A 26716-nucleotide genomic window follows, 5' to 3' on the forward strand; every position below is an offset into this window, starting at 1 on the left:
CCCTCGTCTTTAGTCTAGCAATTAAACTTACTATTTCGTCATTAAATCTTGTTGAGGGATAAAGCCGAGGCTGATTAACATTCTTGAGTGCAGGCCCTGCGGGATGGACAACGCATGGGGTGCCTCAGCCAGAGGCCATAGGAGTCAGGGTGCTCCCTGCATGAATATTTAATTTAATTTAATGGTCTTCCAGGGCTTTTCCGACCTAGATGAATCTGTAGTCCAGGGCCTGGCTTACCCAGGGTGGGGAGAGCCATTAGCCAGAGTGTCTGAGAGCCCCGCCATGGCCTCTAAGTTGAAATCCTCTCAAAATGTCCCTTTCTTGGTGGTTTTACAGCACTAGATGATGCTGGAGACACACTTTGGTTGGGCAGAATTTACACTTGAGATTTAATAGAAGGGATCGGACCTCGATAAATGTTCCACCCATCCACGTATCACGACGGCAGCGGCCCCGGCGCCCGCCCTGGCCCCGGCGTTGCCCGCGGGCCCATACGGGCCCGCGGGCAACGCCGGGGCCAGGGCGGGCGCCGGGGCCGCTGCCCCGACGGTGCGAACCCCGGGGGCTGGGCTGGCTCCAGGCACCGCCCCCCTCCGTGTCACCAGCCAATGAGCGCTCCTCTTCCCGCCGTCCGCTCCGCCCCCTCTCTCCCCATTGGCCGCTCCGCCCGGCTCATTATGCGGCGCAACGCGGCTGTGATAGGCTGAGCGCGCTGCCCGTCGGGCGGCCCCGCTGCCCGCCTCCGCTGCCTTTGCCTGCGCTGCCTGCGCTGCCGGCGGCGGGAGAGCGGCGCTGGGGCGTTCGGAGGGGTGGGGGGGGGCCCGCGCTGAGGCTCCGGGGTTGCCCATGCGGCGCCGGGCAGAGCCGAGCCGAGCCGGGCGAGCTCCAGCCATGCATCCCGGCGCGCCCGCGGGCACATGGGGCAGCGCTTGAACCGCTGCCTCGATGTCCCCGTCGCGTTGCCGCCGCTGAGGCGGAGGCTCCTGCTGCTCTTCATCATGCTCTTCCTCTGGCTCTATATGTTTTACTCCTGCGCCGGCTCTTGCGCCGGGCTGGCGACCCGCGGGTCCCCCGCCCCGCCCCGTGCCGCTCCGCCGCTTCCCCAGCTGCAGCCGCCGGCTCCGGGGGAAGCGGGCGAGGAGAGCAGCCTGGAGGAGCAACGGGCAGCGCCCGACGCCGCCAGCCCCATCTCCAGCTTCTTCAACGGCTCCGGCACCAAGCGGCTGCCGCAGGCCATCATCATCGGCGTGAAGAAGGGGGGGACGCGGGCGCTGCTGGAGTTCCTGCGGGTGCACCCCGACGTCCGCGCCGTCGGCGCCGAGCCCCACTTCTTCGACCGCAACTACGAGCGGGGACTCGCCTGGTACAGGTACCCGCCTCTCCGCCGGCACCGCGGGGCTCCGGGGGGCGGGGGGGTGGTCCCCGGTCCGAGCTCCAGAGCCGGTCGGGGGAGCGCCCGGGGCGACGTTCCGCTAAATACACCCCCATCCCCCCTAAAAAACCCCCAAACCCCGCGCGGAACTTGCTTTCCCCGTTAGCCCGAGCGGCGGCTGGGCGTTCGCAGGCTTCATGCTAGCCAAACCGTATTTCATCCTTATTTAGAGGTTAAATATTAATTTATATATATTTTTTAACGCTCTTATTTCGTTGTGCTTCCAGGACTTTTGCTTCATTCACGTATTTCTCCTTCAGCCGGGGTGTTGCTGGGGGGTGGCCGCTCCGGACCCCCCCGGGGCCGGGGAGCGCGGCGGGTCTCGGGGTTTGACCCGTCCGGGAGCGCGGCGACAGCTCCGCGTTCCCCATAAAACTTCCTCGATCGCTTCATTGCGCTCTTTTTTTCCTCCGTTAACTTTCTCCTGCCACTCTAATCAGCTTTAGAGCTGATAAATTGCTCGGGCTTGCGATCTCCAGCCTGGCGCCGGGGCCCGGAGCGGCGCGGTGTGCCGTGGGGTAACGCGGGCTGTGGGGACGGGTGGAACTTTTTGACTGGGGCGAGGGGAGGCGGGGGGGGGAATTCTGAAATTCTAAATTACAGGATCGCATCCCGCAAGGGTGGATGGAGAGAGAATTGTGCGCGGGGCGGCTGGGGGCGGGGGGGCTGGGGGGTGCGGGAGGCGGCGGGTGCGAGGGACGAGCCCGGCGCGGCGGCCCCGAACCGCATTTCGGTTTCTTTTCAGTCTTTTCTGATTAAAGTGCCTTTATCCAGAATATTTTGAATATGTCTTTCCGCTGTTTACAAGCATACTAAAGGAGCAGAGGTGGAAACTTTGAAGCTAGACGCGAGCTGTGAAGTTCTGAATTTTAACCTCTTTGTAGTCTTGCAGCTCCCACCCTGCAAGTCCGATTAGGTTTATGTCTCTCTTTTTTTTTTTTTTTTTTAATGTTGCCATCCCTCAGCAGTTAGTGAAATGAATGCAGGATAAGATCTGGCGAGGAGGAAGTCGTTTTTGAAAGCACTTTCGTTTTATGAAATTCTGGAATTTTGGTGGAGGATGCAGCGTGTCGTCCCATAGCGACCAAGATGAAATCTTTATAAATTCAGTTGGTTTTAAAAAAAAAAAAATATTAATTTCGCATTTTGAAAGAAGAACTTGCGTATAACAGAGCAGAAGACCTGTCAGAATTTATTAGCAAAATGGTGTTGTACGTGTTGAACTCTGTTTTTAATTAGGCACCTAAATTAGACCATAAAATGGTTGATTAATCTTTTACAAGTAAAAGGTGGAAGGGGAGAAGGAAAGAATAATGCTTATGATTACATTAATCTGTTATCCCAGATGCAGTGGGCAAAAGTCAGTGTTTAAGGGTTACACGTTATTTTTAAATTTGGAGAAGCTGGCATCAAAGTTGCATGTAACTTCTTAAAGTTTCACCTTATCAGCCGCTTAATCTTAAGCAGCACGGGCCCTATCCCTGCCAACTCACTGCTGCGTTATTAAATAGTATCTTTGCAAAAGGGCTGTTTTAGCTGAAATACAACAGATCTGCAGGTCTGAACGGTGACGTTCCCAAGCAGCCAGCGTAAGTGATGCTGAAGGTCTTGAAATCCCTCGGTACGATTCGGAGCATGTTTTGTCTGTCTGTGGGACTGGGACCCCGATCGGCTGGGGTGGGGGGAACACTGAGTAGTGTAAAATATGTGGGGTGAGGATGTATTTGTTCAAATCAACCGACGGGTTGTTTGGTAATTGTGCGTTCTCTCTAACTTCAATTTGAATTAGATGCAGAAGTTTGTTCCTATAAATTTCAGCGTTAGAAATCAGATATTATATAGCTCCAAACTCCCACTGACTTCAGTGAATCTCGGCTTCTCAGCACTCCTCGAGAGCATGCTTATTCCTCCAAGCCCTAATGAGGCTTTTATTTATTATCTTAATGTCAATAAGGAGAAGTGTTTGTATCTTCTTGTTAATGGCCCAATAAAATCAGATTAAAAATGCTATAAAATAGCTGCTGTGCCAGCCATCACGCAGTGAGCTGGGCAAGCCTCGTCTCTTTTTCAGATGCTTTTGCACAAATTGACTGAACTTTGAAACTGGGGGAGTTACTTGTGTCCTCACACCCGGTCCTTGCAGTTTAAATCCAGTTGCTTGGCTTTGGAAAGATGAAGATGCAATTTTTCACCCACGTCTCACTGAAAGTATATTTTATTCGATTGGCTTCTGGCTAAATTTGGTCATATCTGTTAGGAGGTTTTGTTTGTTTGTTTAAGTTGTTCCTGCCATATAATGAAGTGTTCCAATGGAACTTTTTTTCAGATTTACGAGAGGCAGAAGGCATCACAAATTTGCTTATTTAGCTCGAGGAGGGCTTATATTTTGGGGTGTTTGCGTTTAATCATATTTCTGTCAACTACTGATTTCTGTCTAAAGTTTTCTTCTATAGAAAATATCTTTTGAAGGAAGGAGTACAAACTTTTTTTCTTGCTCCATTTTCTGTCAAGTGAAATGAAACTTTTTTTTTTTTTTTCCTTTGTGTGGAAGGCAAAACATCATCAAGTGGTGCTGACCACTGTTCCTAAAAAGCAGAGGGAAAAGAGGGAAAAATTAATTTGATTTTTTGATAGTGAGATAGCTAGATATCTAATGGAAATAACTTCTGTACGCACATTGCAGGGTTTTCCCCCCGGTAATGAATACAGCATGTTAACTGCTTCGAGTGAAAATATGTACCATGACAGAGGAGAAACGGGATCCAGGCACTATTGCAAACTAATTTTAAGTAGCGCCTGGAATTTTTGGATAATAAAGAAGTTTCTTCTTCGCAGCAGTGAGGAGCTCAGCTCCGCAGCCTGTGTGCGGCCGCCTGGGCGAGCAGCCTGCCCGGCAGCCCGTTGGGAAGTTGTTGTTCTCTTATGGGTTTACTGTACGGGTTAGGGTGGGAAAAAGTGTTTCTTACAAGCCTAGAAAACCAGTTGTTCAATTTTTTTTTTAAATTTATTTCATATTTCATGCAACAATGATGCATTTTTAAATACACTAGGGACTTGAAAGCCTGTTGTTCTATAATTAACATAAGGTAAGAAAAAAAGATCATGTCATTAGTGTTACGTGTTTTGAGGTTTTTTCTTTTTTTTTAATCACTTTAGGCCCAGTGGGCTCTGGTACCCAGCCCCTTCTGCCGTGGGCTGGGCATTCCCAGCCCCACTCGACATCACTGATTTATATTTTGAGTCTGTAGACCTTTGCTAGGAAACGCCGTGCCGTGGCTACGCCGGCTGTAACGCCGATAGCAGTGCTAGCCCAAGCTCCTCCGCTTCTAACAGCGCAGACGGCAGACCTCTTTTTCCTCATTTTTTTTTTTCCGGGGAGGGGGGAATTCTTCCCACTTCATCTTCCCGCTATTGCCAAGCTGCCGTAATTCATTCTCCATGCTGAGAGTACGGTTGCTTTGGGTTAGCAGGATCCGGGCCAGTGTGGTGGTGTGCAATAAACAGCTTCAAACATGCATTGCTTAGACTGCCCAATCACCTCAATAAGCGTTGGGGACCTTCATGTGCAAAGTGCTGCTTCACAGCAATTCCTGAATTGGGAGAAACTTCCTCATTTTTAAAAATTTTTTCTATTTTTCCCCCAGGAGCCTCTTTTTTGCCGCAAGGATGTGTGGGTGTGAGCAGTGCAGTGCTGATGCCTGCAACGGGCCAGGCTGGGAGCAGGGGAAGGATAACGCCATGTTGGTAAAAAAGTTCGGGGTGAAAGCCTTGCTGAACCAAGGGCAGATCTTGAGCAAGGCAGGATTTTACCCCTGTGTTTGGCTGTCCTCTCTAAATCCAGACTTTACGGTGGTAGCGAGGGTTTAATGCCTGCCACGTAATTACCACCACGCTTCCCAGCCTCCCAGGCGGGGCGCAGAGGTGTCGGCGTGGACGCAACCGGGCGCTTGCAAAACCCAACGTGTTGTTTCCGCCGGCTCTCGCGAGGTTCATTGGCCCCAGGAAGTTTGGGAACTGGCTTGATTCTCCCAATTGGACTTTAAGCACAAACAACCGTATCTGAGCAAGGAACGGTTCCTCCAGGACATTCCCATGAGCTGCGTTGGGTTGGAACGAGCATATCCTAAAGTTCAGTTGTGTTCTCTGGGCTGGCTTTGCCAGGCAGCTTTCCCATTGAGATTTTGCTTTCTCAATGTTAAAAAAAAAAAAAAAATTAAAATCAACTATTGACTTTGCATTGTGTTGCACTTAAGCGAGTGGGGACTTCTAATGGTCCCCTCAGCACGTGCACAGGGTTCAGTGCCCCCGTGGCTGTTGCAGCAGCTCCCCATGGCGTTGCCTTAGCTGCTGTGCAATGTTCGAAAGAAAATGGCCCCAAAAAAGAAGGGCTGGGCGGCTATAATCAGTCAGCAAGGCCCTTGTGTTTGCATGGATCATTCCTTCAGATCTGAGGAGGGTTGAGTTGTTCAAACAGATGGCAAAGATTATTCGTGTTGCTGGGGTTTCAGTGTGCTGCTCTGTTTCAAGCATGTTGCCCGATATGACGCACGTGACAAGTTCTTCCCAGCACGACGCTGGGGGGGGGGGGGACGACATTGTCTGCTGTGATCGAGTTTCATGGCCTCACCTGTTGAGCTGCTGAACTTTTCAAAGTTGACCATGCATTGGGGGTGACTTATGTGGATGGTGGATCTGCCTGGCTAATCGTGTTAGCGCAGCACCGCGCGGCGTGCCGGGGAACGTTGTGCTGCTTCTTGGCATGAAAATGATGGGAATGAAAACCCACGGGCTCAACTCTGGGTTTGGGATTTATTAGTTTTTTTTCTTTTCAAGTGGGCCATGGCAGATGTCTGTAACACACACCGAGCTTTGGATACCTCAAGGCGCTTCCAGTGAAGGCTTTGTTTTTAAAAGCATCCAGCAAGCCCCGTATGCGGTGGCTATAAAAACTCTACCTGAACCATCGTTCTTTTGAGCTGTATGTCCAACCTGGCCTGATCATGGACTTGTCTTACCATCAGGCCTCGCTTGCTAAACTGCTCTTTCTGCTTGAGCCTGGATTCAGTGCTATTAATCCATCCCAAGCAGGAAGAAGTCTAATTTAGCGATCATTCAGTGTGAGCGTTCATGTCTTCTGGTGGTGTGACCATGGGTGATCAATGGGTTCAGGGGATAATGAATTGGCCAGGGCTGTGCGGGACAGTTAACATATGGGCTCAAAGAACAACAAATAGCCAGGCACATTATTTCAGTGGTGTAATTAGGAGGTCAGGGGCTATCGGCTGCTACCTGTTGTCACCATGTGGTGTGAGAGGAGGGGCTGGAGGAGAGGCTTCTTCCTTGGTTTGTGAAATGACTAAGTGCTGCGCTGGGTCCTGACTTGCTGCTAATGACTGTACCGGGGCTTGCCCACGCAGTTGCAATTTCAGGTCTTTCAGCAGCTTGCTATGTGTTTCTTAATTAGTTCGCGAGAAACACCATGTGCTTTTTAAAGGAGCTCAGCCCAGCGGCCGTCACCAGCAGCAGCTGGAAGGCAACTGAGTAAATGGACCTTATCTTGACTTTCTTAATGGAAACAAGGGCTCCCATGATGAAACGTATTGATTATCAGCAGGCTCAGAGGGAAGGTGGGGTTAATTCAAGGCAGGGGTTTACTGGTGGTGTAGCTTTGCCGTTATGGAGTCGCTCCTGGACGGGAGGCGCTTGCAAGGTGCCCAGAGACACGTCGGGAAGGGCATCGCACCGTGCCGTGGGTCAGATGAGAAGAGGAAGCCAAGGTCAAGAGCACAGCCACTCTGTCTTGAGCATCTCTCTGCCTGGGGATGGCAGCGACCGCTCAGACTTCAGTTTGTCCATAAAAGTGACAGCGTGGGGAGAGGAGTGACACCTCTCCTGGTGCCACGTTGGCTTCCAGCATCCCCCATAGTGGTTTTCCTCTCTGTAATAGCTCTGAAGACAGAGGAGGAAGGTGGACTCAGTGATGGTGATTTTGCATGTGGTGTCCTTGTACTGGGAGGGGGCGAGGGTTGTTGGGGGGTGAGGAGGGGCATGTGGGAAGCTGTGAGCTGGCTTGCTTGGCTGCTGACCTGCAAGACTTTGCATCCTGGCTCTGCGACCACATGTGCTCCTGTCTCAGGAGTCATTCAGAGAGGATCAGAAACTTGGGTGGCTGGGGGTTTAAATGATGCTGGTGGAAATGTTAGAGGAAAACAGGTGTAGAAGTGCTGCTGGCAGAAGACCTCACACTGATTTCTAGTGAATGAATAATTCAATTTTTTAAATTTCTTCTGTTAAAATATGTGAGCGTGGCAGTGCCCTGCCACGTGGTGGGTAGAGAACTTTATTTAGAGAAAAATAATGCCGTGATCTGCTAAATGCTTTACATCTGCATTAACCTCCTCAGACATGCCCTGGAACTGGTGTGCTTCAAAATCGGTTTTGTTTTCTCCTCGCTCTACAGAAAAGGGATGGAGAAAGAACATCCTACTGAGGGATGCTGTGACTTAGCGCTGGCTTCAGGGGAGTCATGGCACTTTATGGCAGCAAGGGATCTGACCCAGAATTTAATTTGCAGCCGGTCTTGGGTGCAGAGCCACACGTGGCTAACCCTGCTCTCAGCGTGGCTTTGTACAGCATTGCCCAAGGAGCTCGGCTCTGCTAACCTTGGCTGGAGGGGAGCGGTCCTCCCTTGTCCTTGCTTTCTTGTAAGTCTTGTGCTGCTAAAATTTGTAAGACCGGAGCTGTAATCTTGCCAGTCCTCGCAGCTAGTACTGCTGGGGAGTTCTGCAAATCCACCAAAGTGGCTAGTTTATAATAAAAGCGAGCGGTTGTAACCTCTCCCTTGAATTGGCACGGCCTCTCCCCTCCAGTGTGCGTTTCTGGCAGCGCAGCAGGCAGCTCTTCCAGAAGAAAGTGAGAATTGTGCATGGGCTTTCATTTTATATGCCGATGTATAATATTATAGGTGGATGTATATATTTTATACATCCCATGCTGAAAGTGAATGCAAGTCCAAATCCTGTGTTGCCACAACCGTGGTCCGACAGTACTGAGCGTGGCTGGAGTGAAAACACCGATTCTCTTTAAAAAATATACTTTTCATGTGAAAAATTGGCTCTGATGAGGACATGAGTCTTCAGCAACCTGCTGGTGGCCAACACTGGACCAGGTCCCCGAACTTGGCTGTTGAATGCAGTCCAAAGCCCTGCCTGGGGGAGGGCTCCAGGATCAGGTCCTCGGCACGTGTCCGTGTGACTGTGAGTGAGGAAAACGTCTCCGCAGAAGCCAAAATCCCTTACAGTGATTTAACTTCGATAAAGCATCTGGACAACCTTTATATTAAAGCCCTGAGCTTGCAGCCTGTCTTGAGTATCAAATGCAAACTTCTCTTAAAACTTGAAAGTCTACGAAGTCCAGGTGAGTGGCACGTGGAGAAGTAGGAAATCTTTAGAAAACTGCCGATTTGGAGAAAGAGTGATTAAATGTGGGAAAAGCAGAAAGCACTGGCACTACACTGGGGTTAAACTGCATTAATATTTTTTGATTTGGAGCCGGGTCTGTCGGGCTGCAGCGGGCGGCTGAGCCTGGGCGATGCTGTGGCTCAGTGCAGGGATCTTCCCGTCACTAGGGGGAGGACGAAACCCCGGCGTTTTATTAATAAAGTGCTTTGCTGCTTCATTGAGCTATTCAATATTTGTTTAAAAACTGGCAAGGCCTGCAGCTTTGGCATGCCATCGGTTTGGTTTTTTTTAAAAGGTGTATTAGACTTGGAATGAAAGCAGGAGGTGCTGGAGTAAACAGCAGGCGCGTCGCAGCCCTTCGGCCCCAGCGGAGGCTGAGCACGGTCCTCAGCTGGTTTATACACAGGGCTGAGAGCGCGGCTGCTACGTGTGGATTGCAGAGGGACCCTGTGTCTCTGCATGTTGGGGTGAAGGCGATGCCGAGATGCCATGCCTCTGCTCTGACCTCTGCACCCACCTCTGGTGCCACATTGAGCAAATTGTGCCGGATCGGAGCCGGCCCCCCGAGCGCTTGGGCTGGCTCCATCTTCCGTGAGCGGGTTGGGATGGGGGAAGCTCCTGAAGGTCTTGCCTGGGAGCAGCGGGGCTTGGTGGGTGTCTGTAAACATCCCTGAGCTTCTGCCCTGGCTTCACCACGGCTGGACTGTGCTGAGGGAGCTGCCTAAGAGCCAGCCAGCCTGAGCATTGCCCTTCTCGAGGAAGGGCTTAGCAAAGTCTCTCTCCTTCCTCCTTCCCCAGCGCTGTGCGCTGAACTTGTTGCAACTTAACACAAAGCTTGTAGCTTTTTTTTTTTTTCTTTTTAATTTCCCTCTTGAGCTGGTCTGGTAGCTAATGAGCCTTGGGCTGTCTGCATGGCGTTTTGAAAAGCAGAGGGAATAGCTAATGGGGTGTTGAGCAGCGAACGAAGCCTTGGGAGAAGATAGCAGCCTTGCCAAAGCAGAAGTGGAATAGCCGGTTAGGGTTTCAACCTGGGTTTGCTGCAAGCCGAGAGGGGCCGGGAGCTGCTGTCTGCTCCGAAGCCTCGTAATTAGAGGCTGGCGTGGCCCGGACAGCCGGACGCGCCGGAGGAGCCGCCTGCCCCGCGCAAGTGTCTGGGCGCACACCGGCGCCTTGGCCGGCTGCCCTGGCTGCACCGCGGCTGCTGGCTCCCCCCAGAGACAATCTCAAGGTCACACTGCTAAATGCAGTGTAATAATTAATTAAGCTATATATAAACAGCAAGCTCATGTGGTCCTAAAGTAGATTAAGAGCCTGGGGAGTTTCCTCTCGCCCGCCTTCCGCTCCACGGTCTTCTCCTTCCTCGGTTCCTCTGCGGGTGAGCCCTGCAGTTGTCGCACGCTCAGCCGTCCCAGCAAGGCTGACCAGTTGGGTTCAGCAGCTGCATAGCTGGGTCTGAGCCCAAAAATGATGGGGGCAGAGCAATGCCTGCTCTAGGGATTTCCTGGCTCACCCAGTTCCACCATCAAACCCCGTCCTCGTGCTGATGCTGGAGGAAAGGACACGTTCAACGTCTCTGCCCTCCCGGTGGGGATCGCTTCACCCTATATTGGTGCCTGATGCTGGGAATAATCTAGTGCTGGGAATAGCTACTGGAGTTTGCCTTCAGCAACAGGCGTTTCAAGACTCCTGTTGCTTTGAGGCTCAGTATAGCAAGAGCTGAGCTGCATATTTTGTTCCCTGCTGTGGTGGTGGGGAAACTTTAGTGTGGGGTTAAAAACTCCACAGAAAGCACATGTGTACGGAGTTTGCATGGAGGTGGAAGAATAAGCTGGGCTGGGTTTGCCTGGAAGAGCTACAGCAACTTAAAGTTTGTAATGAGGCTTGAAACTAATGCCAAACAAAGGCTTGCCTTGCGACTCCTGGGGAGTTGAGGTTTGTATGGTCTCAAAACTGATGCTCTCTTATGCAGGTGCAAGAGAAAAAAAAAAAATGGTCAAAACTCACTCACTCTAAACCCCAAAAGTAAAAATTTAGGGATAGTGTTTAGTTTAAACTCTGGGTTACTTTTAATGTAGCTGCAGAAACACCCCAGGAAAATTGAAAATTGTGTTTCTTAAGAATCAAGCATAGGTGATCTGTGCTGTTGAGGCAGTTAGAGAGGAGCAGAGCAGCTTTCAGCACTTCCAGATCAGTCCAGTTTTGCAGCTGGAGCACACACATACCATGAACCCATCAGCAAAGTCTGATCCTTGACTTTGCACACTGAAATCCTTGGAAAACCGAACAGGAGTTTGGTTGGAAATCCTTGGAAAAACTCCAGGAGTAGTGGGGGAGCGAGTGTCAGGACTGCCCACGCTTGCTCCGGGGCCTCTTCTGCTGCTTCCCAGACCATCTCCTCATGCACACCCAGTTGACCAAGGGCCACCACCAGGGATGGGGACTGGTGGGAAGAGGTGCCCAGGGTTGATGGGCTCCATGCGAGAGGTTGTGTTTGGGTAATGCGGTTTGTCCATCTCCAGCTCCCTGGCGCTCTGAGGCAGAGCTGGCTTGTCTCAGTTTCCAAGTGCCAGGCTGTATCTACATCCAGGAAATGGAGGCAGAGAGAAAAGACTTTGTGAAGGCTCACAATGGAGTCCTGAATCAGTTCAGTCTGGGTTGGAGGGGGCCGGGCTGTCTTTTTGGGAACCCAAGGGTGTAGAGATCAAAGGTGCGGGGGAGTCAATTACAATTCACATTTGGTTCATCCATATGTTTGGGTATTTGAAAGGCTTCAATAGTAACCCATTTTATATCTCTTATGCCCATTGATCTGTTAATCTGACACTTGGTTTCATCTGAATAACAATAGCTCTCATTCAGAGTCCTCAGTGTTCAGGAAAAAGTCATTTCACTTGGGTTGTGCTCCAAGGCCTTAGCAGACCAGCCCACTGTGCTCTTTATGTAGAAGGGCTTGAAGGACTATGGGATAATTCAGCCCAACGCCGCCTCTAGAAGGAAATTGGCTCTCAGTGGAAACAGGGTGGGATGCTGAAGGTTGCAGCCGGGTTTTGGCACATGTGGTTTTGCTCCATAAGGTCCTTTCTGGTTGCCACTGTAGCCATGGACCTGCCATCGCAGCCTGTGGGGTGTGAAGAGGTGGGCAGGGTTACAGAGAAAGACAACCCAAGCAGCCAGGAGTGGAGAGCAAGCATGGAGAGCTCTCTTAAATACAGCCTGAGCAAATGTGCTGGACTAGATCAAATCATTGGTATGGCGATGTGAAGTCTCTAATTACATGAATACCTTTTTAATTAGAAGCAGTGCTTTGCATCTGTTGTACTTGCAGCAGAGCATCTCCACCAGCTGAGCCTGCTTTTTAAAGAGCTCTTGACTGTATTTCGTTGACTGTATATGACCACATCATGATCCCGTGTAATGATCATTACAGGAGGGGAGTCTGCAGACAGACCTGCTCCTTCATGTTTTCCTAATTGGTGCCTGTCTCCCTTCTTCGCTGGGAATTTCACTCCTTCCCAAGGCTGGTTTGGTTCCTTCTGCTCTATCTTGAGTCCTGCAACGTTGCTGGGGACCCACCTTGGGACACAGTGGCACCATGAACCCGTAGCTTGATTGCCTCAATGGGCATGCTGCTTTTGTCCTGGAACTTATTTTATTTTCTGTCTTTGATATTTGGTGTGGGGGGTGAAAAGGATGGGGAGAGACTCAGGAGGCTCATACTAGCTCCATTCTGGACAAATGTGTCTCGTTCACTGTCCTGGTCTGTTTACCATGGAGTGATCTTAATTTCCAGTGCTACTCCTTTACGAGTGTAAATCACAAATCCATTAACAAATGAGTTGAGGTGACAACTTATTTGTGTTAACATGCATTTAGGAATCAGTACTGAGAGGATCACAGGTGTATTAATTTGCCAGGCCTTTTGTTCCAGCGGGTAACAAATATAGCTCATCTCTATGGGGGACACGCTGACCAGGCCAGTGTCCAGATTACTGATGGTTCAAGTCATGGTTGGTGCCACCCCTCCCTTGCTGGGAAGGAGACAGGAGACTTCCCGAAATCAGTTGGGTGGCCTAGCTTGGAATAAAGTCTAAACCAATTTTAAATTCTTGACCCACTTGATGGGATGATCAGGGTAATGAGCACCAGCTGGTGAGTACTTGCTTGGTTGGGCTGCTTCCCACATAGCTGCTCCTCCTCTGATGAGTTTGTACTTCACTGCCATTACTGGCCACTGGAAAGGTGACCTGACCTCTGATGGTCAGAGGGGGCATCCCCTTATCTTTGAGAGTCGAGGAGGAACCTCAGTGCTGTGCAGTTATGTGGCTGGTGTGGGTGTTGCTGAAGAGGCGGCTGCAGTCGTACAGCTGGGGTTTGGCAGCAGCTTGGCGGCATCACTTGGCCTGTGTTAGGAACATTGTCAAAAAGGGCAGAAAAAATCTGTAACTTTCTTTTTTCTATAGTGAAAGTAGGAAGCTGGTTGCTTTCTGAGCTGTCATTTTGAAGGCCTCTGCTGTTCAGGTGGCGCTGGATGCCTGTGGCATCCCTTTAAGTGGAGAAGGTGGATTCCTGGAGATCCTGCCTGGCTTTTTTGAAGACCTGTGGATGTATATCTGTCCCAAGGCTTGCTTCAAGGCTGCCCTGGCCCTGCCGTGCTGAGAGCTCCCTTCCCACGTGCTGTGGAGGAGCTGGCAAGCTCTGCCTCAGCTGTAACGTGGAAGATGCTCCAAGGGCTGTCAGTGCCTGGAGGAAAGCGCTGCTGGGTGAATAAAGCAGTTCCCTTGCTCCCCTCCCTGCTTTGGTATGCCCACGGTGAGGAAGAGGAGCAGGAGCAGAGCTGTCACCTGGCTGACACTGTCACCAGTCCCTTTTGGGGCTTTTAACCCAGCACAGTGGTTTAAGCCCCCCTCTGTCATGTCCTACCCTGAGGGCAGATGAATTGCCGGGGCTGTGCCCCCCACATCAGTTAGGAACCGAGGGGTGCAATCTGGGGCATCGCTCAGGGCAGGAAGGGGCTCTGGGGCTTATCAGGAGGCTTTCTCCTCTAATCGCAGCTGTAAAGCCCCAGCACAGGAAGGCTGGGCTTGATTAGGAGAAATGTGTGTCAGGGTGGCAAGCAAAGCCCTCCCTGTGCAAACTCTGGGCCACTTGTGCGGGTGGTTAACAAAGGGCGGCATTATCAGCGTGACTTGTTACCTGCCTGTGCAGGCACACAGATTAAGGCATTAATTTCTGTGTTTGGAGGAAAACACAAAAGACCTCTCAGCAGGGCCGTGATTTATGAACGTGACAATAGAGGAACGTGGTCCTGCCCATATCTCTCAGGGTCGGTTTTGTTCAGTGGCTCTTGACTTGTGCAACGTTTAGTTTGGGGTTGGCTCTTTGGTTAGTGGGTTGGTTTGTTTGGTCTTTTTTTTCCCCCTCTTCTAGCAAAACTGGAGCAGGTGAAATGCAGTGGCTTGGCAGTGTCCCAGGGGAGAGAGACAATGTGGGAAGGGGTGCTGAAGTTCATTTCCTTGTAGTTCTGTCCTGGGTGGAAATTTGTTAGGTGTTTCTGAGTGTTCAGCTTTGGTGTACCAGGATCAGCCACCCACATCCAGCTGCTTCTGGTGGTTAAAGAGAGGCTGCTGCAATAGTCACTGCATGTTTGCTTAACCAGAAAGTTAATTTGTAAGTATGTGTCATAAAAATCCATATAAACCCTATGGACCCCCATCCTAGAATGGACCCCCATCCTAGAATGGACCCAACCAGGGGTTGCTTCTCTTGAACCAACCCCTTTTCAAGGAAACTTCTTCCTGTTGCAGCATGGCAACAGAAACACTGCAGCGGTGCGTAGCTGCCATACAGGTGACTAGTGGGTACGTGAAGTGACCATCTCCTCCTGCATTGGATGCACCAGACGTGCCCTTTGGGTCCAAACAGAGATGTACTCTGCTTGCTGGGCTCGCCACCACCAGCGTATGACATAATGGGTCCCTGGAGAAGAGCCTTAAAGAGCAGGTGCTGTAGGGATGAGGCTGATGGGATAACCTCCCACGGGCTACCTGGATTAGGAATAGCTCCTGGTGTCCTAGCTGGGGCCAGGAGCCCTGTGGTGCTCCAGTGTGACAGATCATGGGTGGTGGGGTGCCATGGGTGGCAGGGTGTCCCGTACCAGGTGCAGCATCCAGCCCCCTGGCACATCCCTTCGGGGGAACCAGGAGGATGCTCAGCTTCACGTGCAGTAATGGGTGGTTCGGCTCTTGGATGAGTCATGATGCTGCTTGGTTTGGGCATCTAATTCTTGAAACACCCGGTGCTTCGGGGACACCAGCTGACAGCCAGCAAACTGTACGCAGTCTGCAGTGCCAGCTCTGTGCACCTCAGCGCCCGCTTCTGCCTCCCCCAAATCCCAGATCCCCACATCCATGGGGTGTAACCCGATGAAGATTGCTCCCTTTGCTGCAAGGAAACATTTTCCCAAGACCTATGATGAGGAGAGATGTCTGTAAGACCGGTGAGTAGCAGTGCCTGCGGGGTTTTAACATCTTTGAGAGGATTAGCGCCGTTGCTGCAAATTAAGAGAGCAAATCGGTGGGTGTGGGAGCGGTCTGGGGCTACGCACTCTGTGCTGGGCTGACGGGTTTGTTGCTGATGACTGAATGCTGCCGGCACTGGCTGATGCTCCTGCCACGCTGATGGTTGTGGCTGAGCCTTGATGGCAGGGAAGGGGTGAGAGGGAAGAGGCTCAGGAAGCGACTGCAGGGCGAGCAGTGGGCACCAGTGCCACTTGGACACGGCTGAGCTGCTGCAAGAGAGCTGACAGCCAGGGGTGGGCTTCGTGATGGAGTTGTGGAACTACCCGGTTGTTCTCCTGCTGGAGCTGAAGCCAAACCCCTAAGATCGGGGTCTCTGGGGTTGGCTGAAGCCAGGTGACAGCCGTGTTTGCCCCACGTCCTCTGCTGCAGGAGACACTTCTGTCAGCTGGGTATTGTGGATGTGGTACCACAGCACCAGCTATGATCTCTTTATCTGCTTTTAAGCCTATTCCAAGCCAGGCTTCCTTTGGTTAAGCCCACTCTGAGCTAGCAAAAGCCTTGCAAGAGCTGTATTTTGGGTTTTGCCTTTTTTCTTTCTTTCCACAGTTAAGCTGAAAACCTTGGCTCTCTTGCTTTGCCTTTTCTTCTGGATGGGGGTGTTACTTCTGTGCTTGCAGGTGCTGAGCCAGTCCAAGCTCAGCAGATAGTAGTTTCAGCTTCCCACGAAGGGCAGGATCAGTGCTACCCAAGTAAAGCTAAGTTTAAGAAGTAACATCTCTGGTACAAGGACGTGTTAAACCAGCAGTCTCTCCAGGAGGCTCCGAGAGCAGAGCCTCATCTTGCAATGAATCCATAAAGTGGATCTACCAAATCTTTGCGTAGCAGGAGCTTAGTACACATAATGTTAACTATAAATTTTTGAGGAAAGAGAAATGTTCCTTCTGGTTGTGATAGAGTAAGAGGCAGAGGCAGTCCGGAGAATTTATTTTTCCCCAGGAGTGAGTTGTGAGCACTGAAATCTCTGCAGATGCCTAAAATTCTTCCTCTTTCCTCCCTTTCAGCCTGTTGTCTGTGTAATTTATAGAGAAAAAATGTTTCTACTGCTTTGCAATAAACTCTTGGACACTGTGAAAATAATCTTAGCTTCTTCCAGACCTGAACTGGTGCAACTCTGGAGTAGCTGCTGACTCACATCATGCCAGGGTGAGCAGAGCCGAGCTACCTGCTGCTGGTGGAGGTGGTGAGGACTTACACAGGTGGCCTTCAGGTGCCAGACGAGTGGGAAGGAGATTATACTGGTGCAACTGGGGCACTCCTGCAGGGATAAATTCCAGTTAAACAATTCAGCGGTGTGTACTAAGAGGCAACAGGGCACAGGAGTAAAATACACAGTTTGGTGGAGACAGTTGGCCCTGCGATCTGCTGGAAAAAAGCCTTTAGTCCCAGTTTACCTGTTAGCTCAGTCGTATTTCCTGCTGGGTTTAGGGTTTTTTCCTGCCTTAAATCATGAGTTTCACCGAACTGCCCCCTCCGTGCTCTGCTTTTAAACAAAACCAGTCTTTTTTCCTTTCTGGGGGGAAATGGAGACAGATTAGAGTAATCTCACATGACTTGAGCAGTGGGCAGTGAAGTCCGGTGATGCTGGGCGATATTCTAAAGAACTCACCCATAAACAGCAATTAGCTTTTAATCGTGGCACCGCTCCCGGCCCCCCGCGCCCGCCAGGAACAGCAACGTGTGCTCTTTGTCGGCCGGAGTGGCACCGGGGGGACCCACGGCAATGAAAGGGAACTGGGGGTGACCGAGAGGAATAAGATGCTCATCTCAGTCCCACCCCCTTACTGCGCTCAAAAGCTCTTATTTTCAGAGCACAGCACTATTGAAGCATCAGGACAATGGAGACCAAATCCTTCTGGGGGAGGGGAGGTGCTGGCAATTGCATCTTTTGTTGCTTTTACTTCTTTACTTGCCTATGGCCTCCCCCATCCCACCCCTCCAAGAAATCCACATAGATGCTTGCTAGATGATAATGCAATCACTTTCTTGGGACCTTGCTAATAGGATTATAATTATTACTGGAGATGAACTGGAGTGAATAGAATATTTACCACTTCATCTCAAATTATTGTAAATCCCTCCAAAGCATTCCTTTGATATGTAAAGTGCTGCCCCTCTCCCCCCAGTGAAGATAATTATTTAGTGGAAGTTCAGAGCTTTTAAGTATGATGGGGGACAGAAAGAGTCTTCGGTGTTTACATAAAGAGGAGGGCCTACATAATGAACTGGTGAAGTTGATGAATATCTTGCCTGGCTCCAGAAAAGGAGGAGGGAAACTTCTTGCTGAACAGTTGTAGTATCTCGAGCTGTTGTTGCAGGAAGAGGGGAGGAAATAATTAGAAATTTGGCTCTTCCCAGTCCAAAGAAAGCCCCACATCTCTGCAGCCCACGTTCAGTCAGTGCATGAGTCCACCCGGTGACAGTGGCAATGTTTTGGGTTTGTTCTTTAGGGCTGGAGGAATTTCTGTTTGAGGACGGACCAAGTAGGCTGGCAGACCTCAGCCTGGCAAAGATGCACTGGGGGGAAGATACGGTTCTCTACAAAGTCACAGCTAGGCAGGAGATAGAGGGAGGGATGGACTGGTGTGGCAGTGCAAGGGCTGGCGTTACGTGGTATGAGGCCAGGAGCTGGTGGACGACGGGCAAGGCAAGGACCCAGGGCTGGCTGTGCACGTGGAGGGTCTGCATGGGTTCAGGAGGAACCTGGACAAGGGGTTGGAAGAGAGCATCAAGCCCGGGAAAGCCCCTGAGCTGAATTTGGGTGGAGGCTGGGAGAGCAGTGGGGGACGGGGGGTGCTGCTCACCCCGTTCTTGCTCTGCCCTAGTCCTGCTACGGTCAGGGTTGGAGACCTGGCCTGCAGGATCTTTGGCCTGAAGGAGACAGCTGCTCCCTGCAGGCACATCCATGTCAGCATCTGTGAGCAGGATACACTTCTCCCAAGCTTTCATCCCCTCGAGCCCTTCCTCCCAAAGGCTGCCAACATGGAGCATCCGCCCTGGAGTGGGAAGGGGGATTGCTCCAGCCAGCCGCCTCCAGGACCAACCGCGTGCCTTTGTGTCCATTGCCAAGGACGGGCATGTCCCGGGAGTGACGGCTGTGTCACCCATCAGTCCCAAAGGAGTCTTTGTGGCTCCTTGGCCTCTTTAGTATGCTCTTTGGTGAAAGCACAAACCCTGTCGCCGTGCAGACAAGACTCCTGTCAAGTGTTTCTGCTGCTATAAGTTATTCCTCCCCTATAGGCTGCAGCCATACAGTGCAACATATATGGTACTTAGTTATACAAGGCAGCAGCCCTGCCAGGGATAACAGGTCACTATCTTGGTTATGAGCGTGCTTCTAATTAAGCCACTTAAACCCATAAGGCAGGGAAGGCGTTTGGGAGGGAGGTGGGTGTTGGCTGGCACAGGGTGGGAGGCAGTCTTTGCAGCAGAGGCTGGTTCAGCTCCTCACACCTATTGCTGTTCCCCAGAGACACAAACCCTCCAGGTTTTGTGCATGGCTCAGGCCCTGCTTTGTCCAGGTTGGATGCTCAGATGATGCTGCAAACTCTGCTCAGCTCTGTGGCTGCTGCCAGGTAAAGCACCACATCTCCCCCGCCTGCAGCACGGAGGGGTCAAACCTCTGTGGTGGCTCCTACATCTGATTTGAATGCAGTGACTTTGGGGAGGTGGATAAAGTATTTTATATGAAAAAAAAACCAACAAAAAACCCCATAAAAAACCCCCAGCCCCTCATGATTGCAGCAGTGCCATGTCCCCTCCTCGAGGCACTGCTTGCTCTGATTTGCCAGGGCTGTTTGGCGTGACTGGGCTCTGCCTGCGAGGAGTGGGGACGAAAGGACCATCTGCTGATGCCCCACGTCTCCCCGCTTCCCCCAGCCTTTGATGGGGTTTTTTATCTGCATCAAAGGAGCTTAGATCAGACTCCACGGCCAGGCCAGGACCTGTTCCTGTGGGGTACATGGTGATGCCACCCGTGGCCACCAGCTCCTTGGTTCCATTGAAGCCCTGGAGTGTCTTCACGATCGGGAGCCTTTGCACACCGTTACCCTCCTTTCCCTCCTTTAATCCCCAAACTCCTCAACAGGTGAAGGACACCTGGCAGATTTGGAGGCAGGGAGTAAGGAGAGTGAGGAAAAACATTAATTTCAGGCCCACATATTTTTTCCTCCTTTCCCTCCTCCTTTACTTACCCCTTCCACACCCCCAAAGTTCATTAATTCCCATCATCTGGTTTGTGTAAACGTCGTGGTGAGTGTTTGAAGGAGCTGGATAGGGTTACACCCGTTTCAAAAAGGCCGAGGCTGGTTCCCAGCCGTTCCCTTTTATTGTTGTATAATTTGCCAACCCAAACAACGGGCTCCTGCTCCAGACAAAGGCGCACATGTTGCCCTTACTGCTGGTCATAAAAAGAGGAGTGGCTGCGTGCTACTGTACAGGTCCTTGGTGCAACGGCAGCTCTAGCCGGGGAAAATTTTGGTTAGAAAAATGTGATGTATCAAATAATAAACTAGCAAGTGCTTCCACCCCCAAAGAGGAATTTGCTGTTGCCTCTTCTCTCTCTGTTTCTTCTTCCTCCTCCATCTTCTTCCTTCCCCCATCTGGAGCTGCTGCCATCAGAAAGCAGAGTCAAAGCCAAGTGGGTAATTTTCAAGCCAGTTGACCTTGATGCTGGTGGCAGGCTCCGGGATGTAATTAAAATGCTTTATTACTTTAACAGTCTTTCCATAGGCTTGTCAGATTCTTGTTTTTAAGGAGTATTTCTGAGATTTGATGACTTTGTGATCAGCCCTGCAATGAGGAGGGCTGGGTGAGGTCAGGATGGGTCCAGCGTGGTGGCCTCGGAGCTGAGCTGGTGGTGCTGGGGATTCTCTGGGTTTTTTCTTCCCAGAGCGTTGCAGAGCTCTTGCTCACTATCAGGTGCCAGTACAGGGCTACAAGTTTATGGTTTTAATCCAGCCCTTCGCTACTTTGATCACCACTGTACATTTTTTCCTGCTTTCTGACAGCAACATGCTGCCTCGGAGACTGGGAACAACTGGGTATCGCCTTGGCAGAGTGGGTGGGCTGGAAGGCAGAGCTGCCAGCAATGGAGATGCCACCCCCATCCTTTCCTGGGTGTCTACACCTCTTTTTCAAGATACTAGATTTAGGTCACTTGGCCTAAATTTATTTATTGGGACGGGGGAGGAGAGGAAGAGGCAGAGAAGCCGGGGGATTTAGAATGAGAATTGGCTGTGCAGGGCAGGAATGGCAGTAAAGCCCTTCTCAAAAGTGTTTGATTTAAGGCAGTGGATGGACGGACTGTGGTTTGAAACAAGCCCTTTGGCTTTGATGAGGTCCTGACTGGAGCGAAGCTGAGAAGGACTGTGCTGGGATGGGGACAGGGAACCAAACCATCCCTGGGGACAGGGACAGGACAGGAGAGGATGCAACAGGCTGGAGAGCATCAACATGGGAGGGGACAAGGCTTGAACCTGCCTCATCTTCTGCACTTGTTTCCTTTGAAGCTTTTCTGAGCTGGTACCGGCAGGCTTGTTTGCTTTCCAACCTGCAAATTAAAAACACGGCAGAAGTCCTAACAAGTTCATCACATGCACCAAATTGTACCATGTTCTAGGATGTGCTGCCTGGACTCATCGTCACCTCGGGTTTTCAAAAACCCCCTGTCACAACTCTAAAAATCTGTCTCCTTCCAGGATAAGAGCTTTTGTGTCTGTCTTTTGCATTTCTATTCACCTTCTCACTGTAAGCTTTAAATCTCATCTATTGTGGTTTTATGAAACAGCCTTCTGGGAGGATTTGGGGGTGCTTTCCCCAGAAACAATCAGATTGCCAAAATTTGGTTTTCTGGAAAGAAATCACTTCCTGTATTCTTAAAATACCGGTCAGGTATTTGGGTAGAAACTGTCCAGAAATAGGTTGGATACTCTGCGTGTGCACCGCTGGGCTGCAGAGCAAATGATTCTGGATTACAGGCCTAAACTTGGTGTGAATGTGGCTGATGTCCGAAATTGTTTGACTTGGTTTTTTCCCCTTTCCATATTTTCCTTGCTTCTAGGGAACAGCTGTGGGGGGGGAAAGTCTAGAAATTTTGCACCAAAGGCAGTTCTTGCTGTATCTGCTGGCAGAGCTGCCACGGGGACTGCTGCAAGCGCTCGCTGGTGTGCATCTCAAAGCTGCAGCTGGGCGCTGCGGTGTTTTATCCTGACTGTAACAACGCTTCTCTTGCTTTTATAATACCCTACACCCAGCTGTCCGTCTCCTCTAGGAGAGTTTTGTCATCTTTGCAGAGGGAAACTGAGGCAACTCAGAGGATTGAGCAGGGGTGGTCTGGAGGTGGAGGGGTTTGAGACTGGAGGGTGCTGTCGCTGCAGCACAGGGCACCCTGATTTTGACACTTACCCGTGGGACTTCAGCTCTCGAGCACACTGGGGCGAGGAGAGCATCTCTGAAAGTGCTGCTGGGTGGTCCAGGTGCTGGGTAGGAATATATCCAGCACGAAACCCTCCCCAGGAGGGAAAACTCATCATCCACCCCGCTCCAGGACTCCTGTTCGGCAGCAGGAGCACCTGAGCGTGCCGGCTCTGGGCTGGCAGCCTGACGGTGACCTTCATGCAGGCAGATGTTGGCGGTCACCTCCACAGACCCCCGGGCTCTGGCAGACCCCGAGGGGTTTATCCCAGCGGGCATTTGCAAAGGGCAGGAGGTGCAAGGGGGGACCGACAGACGTCCCCAGGGATAACGTCAGTAACGACTGCTGTGCTCTGCCCTGCGTGCCAGTCCGTCCTACCTGCAGCAAATAACACAGCAACAGGTTGCGGAGGTCCCCTCGACCCCCCCGGCCCATGGCCCCTCACCATTCCTCCTTGAGAAGTGGCAGCAGATTAGCCCGGAGCCCCTCTGCGCAGACAAAAGCTGCCACAAAGGGCATTAGGCTTCAGGATTGGATTACCGTGTGGCCACCTGTCATCCCCACTTTGTAAATTTATCTCGCTCTGAGTCCAGTTTTCACACTGGAGAAGTTTGCACTTAAAAAAAATAAGATCCCCCCCCAGTGCCTCTCCAAGCAGCAGCCTGGCAGACTTCGTTTTAGCATCCCTTCTTATTCCAGGCTTCAGAGCTGTGTGGGGCTGGGGATTAGAGCTGTTTGAATAGAGAGCCTTTATTACATTAGTCTAAGTGGTTAATAGGTAAAGTAGGCCAATCCATCTTTAGACTAAGCCTATCACTTTGCCTACGAAGGGTGAAGGCTCCACTGAGGAAATATTCCTCATTAAAGAAAAAGCTTTTCCTCTGTCCCTCTTGACATGTTAATAGCTCAGGGTTAGGGGCTCTGCTCTCTGCCTGCAGAAAATTCATAGCTGTGCTCACGCAGCAGCTCCCTCCTCTCGCTGGGACCCCTGACGCTGCCGGCAGCTCTGCCGAAGTCAGCAGAGTGGTGCTGGGTCCCGCCAGCGCGTTGCTGGCTGGGCTCGGCGGGGAATAAGGAGTGCCAGGAGTCTGCTGTTTCTCCTCGTCCTGGCTTTCCTTTCCTCAGAAAGCGGGTGCCTCGTCCCTTCCCGAGCAGGGATGTAGGGAGAGGGTTCAAGTGATGGGTAGAGGCAGTGCTTCGGTGCTGGGACTCTCTGCTGTGGGATGTTCTCAAGGCCAGAAGTATTCATGGGTTTGAAAGGATTAGACAGTTCATAGACACTATGATATGGGATGATTTGGATGCAGATGCTGGCTCCAGAGGTCTTTGAACTCCAGGTTGCCAGAAGGCAGGAGGATAACAAGGCAGGAGGGGCTGCTTGCCAAGCTTTTCATACTATCTTTATTTTCTACTACCGTATCCACTACAGCCCTCAGTGGTGTCCTCATCCAGCCCTGTACCAACTGGTGCAGCAGCTTTTGTCCGAGTGCTCAGCTGAGCTCCCTGCCTGACTCTCACAGCCTGACTCCCTTTATCATCTCCGTATGGACAATGGTGGTATCTGCACCTCTGCCCTTCTTATCTTGCGCCAAACAGCACTGGCAGAAGCTGCCCAGGTCTCTAACGTGCCTGTGAAGCCTCCAAGGAAACAGAGGGCTCCACAGCTGTCCCGAGCTGCCCCAGGGCTGAACTGTGCATGCACCATTGAGCTGAACAGGGTTTCTGCTGTTATTTTTCCCTAAAGGAGTTGCATCTTGCCAGGGCACGGTGGCTACAGCTCTTCTGACTATTACAGCTCCTCTTTCCTCTCCTTCTGCAGTGGCTGTTGTTTAGAGCAGCCCTTGCTGTCTTGGAGCCCCAGGAGCAGATGTTTTCAGAGCTGGAGTCTGGTCCTACTTCCACCAACCCGTACGTCCAGCGTGTTGTGTTGGAGCTGCAGTGCTATATGTGGGCCGTGTTACCCTTCTCCAGTTGTGGTCTGAATGGGAATAAACGTTTCTTGGTGACTTTTTCACCTGTGGGAGTTCAGACCAGCCAACTTAGCAGTTCCTCCTGCCCCTGAGGCTCTGCTGTCTCTGGCTGCCAGCATGACGATTGATGTCTCTATGGGAGATTATGGAAACCATGGGAAAGCTCATCACAACGGACAGACCCACACAATAAAACTTTGCTTTCCCGGACGTGATGCTGTCAGAGGTTCAAACCACATCCATGGGCCACAGTATTTGGCTTCAGTTGCTGCTGTCTAGCTTATTTGCAGCCACTTCTCAAACAAGGCAGCATCTGAGACAATCTCGAGGGTCTTTGTTCTGGGCTATGCCTGGCACCCATCTGGGTACAACGAAGGAAGAGGGTGCTGGAGCTAGGGCTGAAGGCTGGTTTTAGTGGATTCAGTTCTCATTCTTGGGTTGAAGGCTCCGTTTCTATCTCTGCTCATCTTAGCCTGTGCTGACCAAGCCAGACAGCAGTAGCAGTGTCAATGATGTGTCTTGTCTTGCTTCTTTTGTTCTGATGGGTCACCAGTGAGACGTTCTACAAATGCCAATGTCCTCTCCAAAAATAAGTTTTGTGGGGTCCAGAGCTGCACAGAATGGAGTGCTCTCAGCTCTATTGGAAACAAGACGTGCTGGATGTCCTCAGCCCCAAATCAAGGTCTGACTGGTCTGCAAAGGGACTGACACTGGGCCAGTGGATGCCTCTTAGATGAAGAGTTACTCCTTGCTGTCTTCCACTTCTACAGTGCACTCCTCTCTCTTTGTTAAATTACTAATTAAGAGCCTATGTTTCCCAACCAGATCAACTGACTCAGCACCTCCACCCCCAGCAATTTCCTCCTGTTTCATGGCCCAGCCCTACCCAATGCCTCTCTTGTGCAAGGAGGAAAAAATAAGCCTTGTGTCATTCTCAGAAGACTGATATAAACTGATTGTAGTCATGCTGGAGGAGAAGTTGGTCTTGAAGTGCTGGGTCCCATACAGCAAGCAATCTGACGGACCTGACCTGAAGCCAAAGGGCTTCAGGGCAGCACAGCTGTGCTGAGCACATCTTGGGAAGCAGTCTCCTCTCTGGGCAGGTCCCAGGCCATTAAAGACTTCATGGGTTGAAACCAACCTCTTAAATCAAGCTGAAAAGCAGTTGGTGGCCAGCATGGGATGTAGAACTCAGATTTAACATGGCCATAAAAAGAGACACCACTTAATGAGTAGACTGTCGAAACCCACATCAGTCCATGATAGATTTAAGAGTTGCTCTCTGAGCGTTATTGACTGGTTGTGTTCTGTGATGGCGTTACGGGTTTGTGAAGTTGGCCAGAAAGGTGAAGGATTAGTCAGAGTTTTATTTTAGTTGCTGATTTTTGGCACATGCTGGCTTCTGACTTCCAGAAGCTCTCACATCCCAGGTGTCTGGTAGACCAGCGTGATTTTTAACTGCATGTGGAACTCCACTTGCCTGGCCTTGAAATCACAGCCCTAGGGGTTGCCACCACCCTTAGGCATGGCTGGAGGTTTCCACACACTGATATTCCCTTCCTCCAGAGTCTGGCTTGTCCATCGCCACTTCTCCCAGTGACCCGTGCAGATCTGGTATGGGGACCATCTCCCACCGTGGGTCTGTGGAGAAGGGGCTTTCTGGGCAGCCCCAGAGCACACCTCACCCACAGTGCAGAGTGTAGTCATTGGGTGCCCCTTGCCAGTAAGCACGTTGCATAAAGTTAATGTCAGCACTTGATGAAGTAAAATACCAGGTGCAGTGTGAGCAAAATAGTAGTTGCATAAATATCTACTGAACAACTTTCATAGGCATGTGATGATTTTTGATTCAGTCAGACCTCTCATTCCTGGTTTTTCTTTTATCTGGCCTCAGAACAGATGTGTCAGTTTTTGTCCCTTGGCTTCTTAATTGGGGCAACCATTGCCTTAGCACAAATTATCAGTGGCTTTTTTAATTGCAAGAGCTCATGATGGTCTTTGCTGTAGAAGCATAAAAGCAGTAAGGGAAGAGATGGCTGTCCAGGAACAAACAGCCTCTGTGTGCAGTGTTGTAAGTCTGAGGGAAACGCTGTTTGAGGCTTGCAGATCACACACTGGCTGGTTATTTCTCTGTGCTGGGTGGATGCTTTGAAAACTTAATCAAGTTTTATAGCTTTAATTTTGTGGCTGACTCCCCTCTTGCCTTTTTTTTTTAAACTGTCTCGCAACCCAGAGCAAATGAGTCCCATTGGGTTATAAAGGGAAAGACTTGGCAAATGGTCTAAAATATTTAGGCTTGCCTAGTGAATGATAGGAAAAAATTACTCTTCCTGCTTCATGCCGCTTCCATAATTTCTGCAAACTCTCTAGGTTTTCCCCACATGATTAATTAGAAATAGCCAAGGAATAAGATGGAATTGCTGAAGGCTTTAGATTTCAAGGGTGTTTTTTGAGAGTATGTCCTACCCATGAGCTGAGATTGTGTTCACTGTGGCCGTATCCTGTATCCCGACCTGCTGTAGCCCGTGTAGCAGTGGAGGAGAGAGATTGTCCTCGTTGGGTGCTGGACTTTGATGTGCTGCAGATGCCACCAGCAACTCTTGATGCTTCTAGTGTGTATTAGGGAACAAGTCTGCACAGCGATAAGGAATAGTAAAGTAGTGGGTGAATCTGGGTGCAAGAGGACCTCCGTGGTTGGGTGAGGTCCTGCTGTTGACAAGCCAGGGACAAATTGCACCCGCTTGCCTAAATTGGGAAAAGTGTTGTGTTTGGGAGCTAAGGGAAGGCAAGGTGGATGTGCTCTGGTGAGCTCCTGCTTTTCTGCTACACTGTTCCTCTCGTTCCTGTGGGGAAAACAAGCTCT

The 26716-nt window shown here is 50.9% G+C and overlaps 1 protein-coding gene across 1 annotated transcript in view; it reads left to right on the forward strand.

Annotated features, from left to right (window-relative positions):
- Window positions 1–766: 766 nt before the first annotated feature.
- HS3ST3B1 (heparan sulfate-glucosamine 3-sulfotransferase 3B1) overlaps window positions 767–26716 on the forward strand; it is a 30138-nt gene continuing 4188 nt past the window's right edge. The window contains exon 1 of the mRNA XM_074889256.1: window positions 767–1370. Coding sequence (XP_074745357.1) covers window positions 919–1370 — 452 coding nt within the window. The 5' untranslated portion in view covers window positions 767–918. The remainder of the gene's footprint in view (window positions 1371–26716) is intronic.

The sequence above is a fragment of the Strix uralensis genome, chromosome 19 (genome assembly GCF_047716275.1).
Source record: "Strix uralensis isolate ZFMK-TIS-50842 chromosome 19, bStrUra1, whole genome shotgun sequence".
NCBI lineage: Eukaryota > Metazoa > Chordata > Aves > Strigiformes > Strigidae > Strix > Strix uralensis.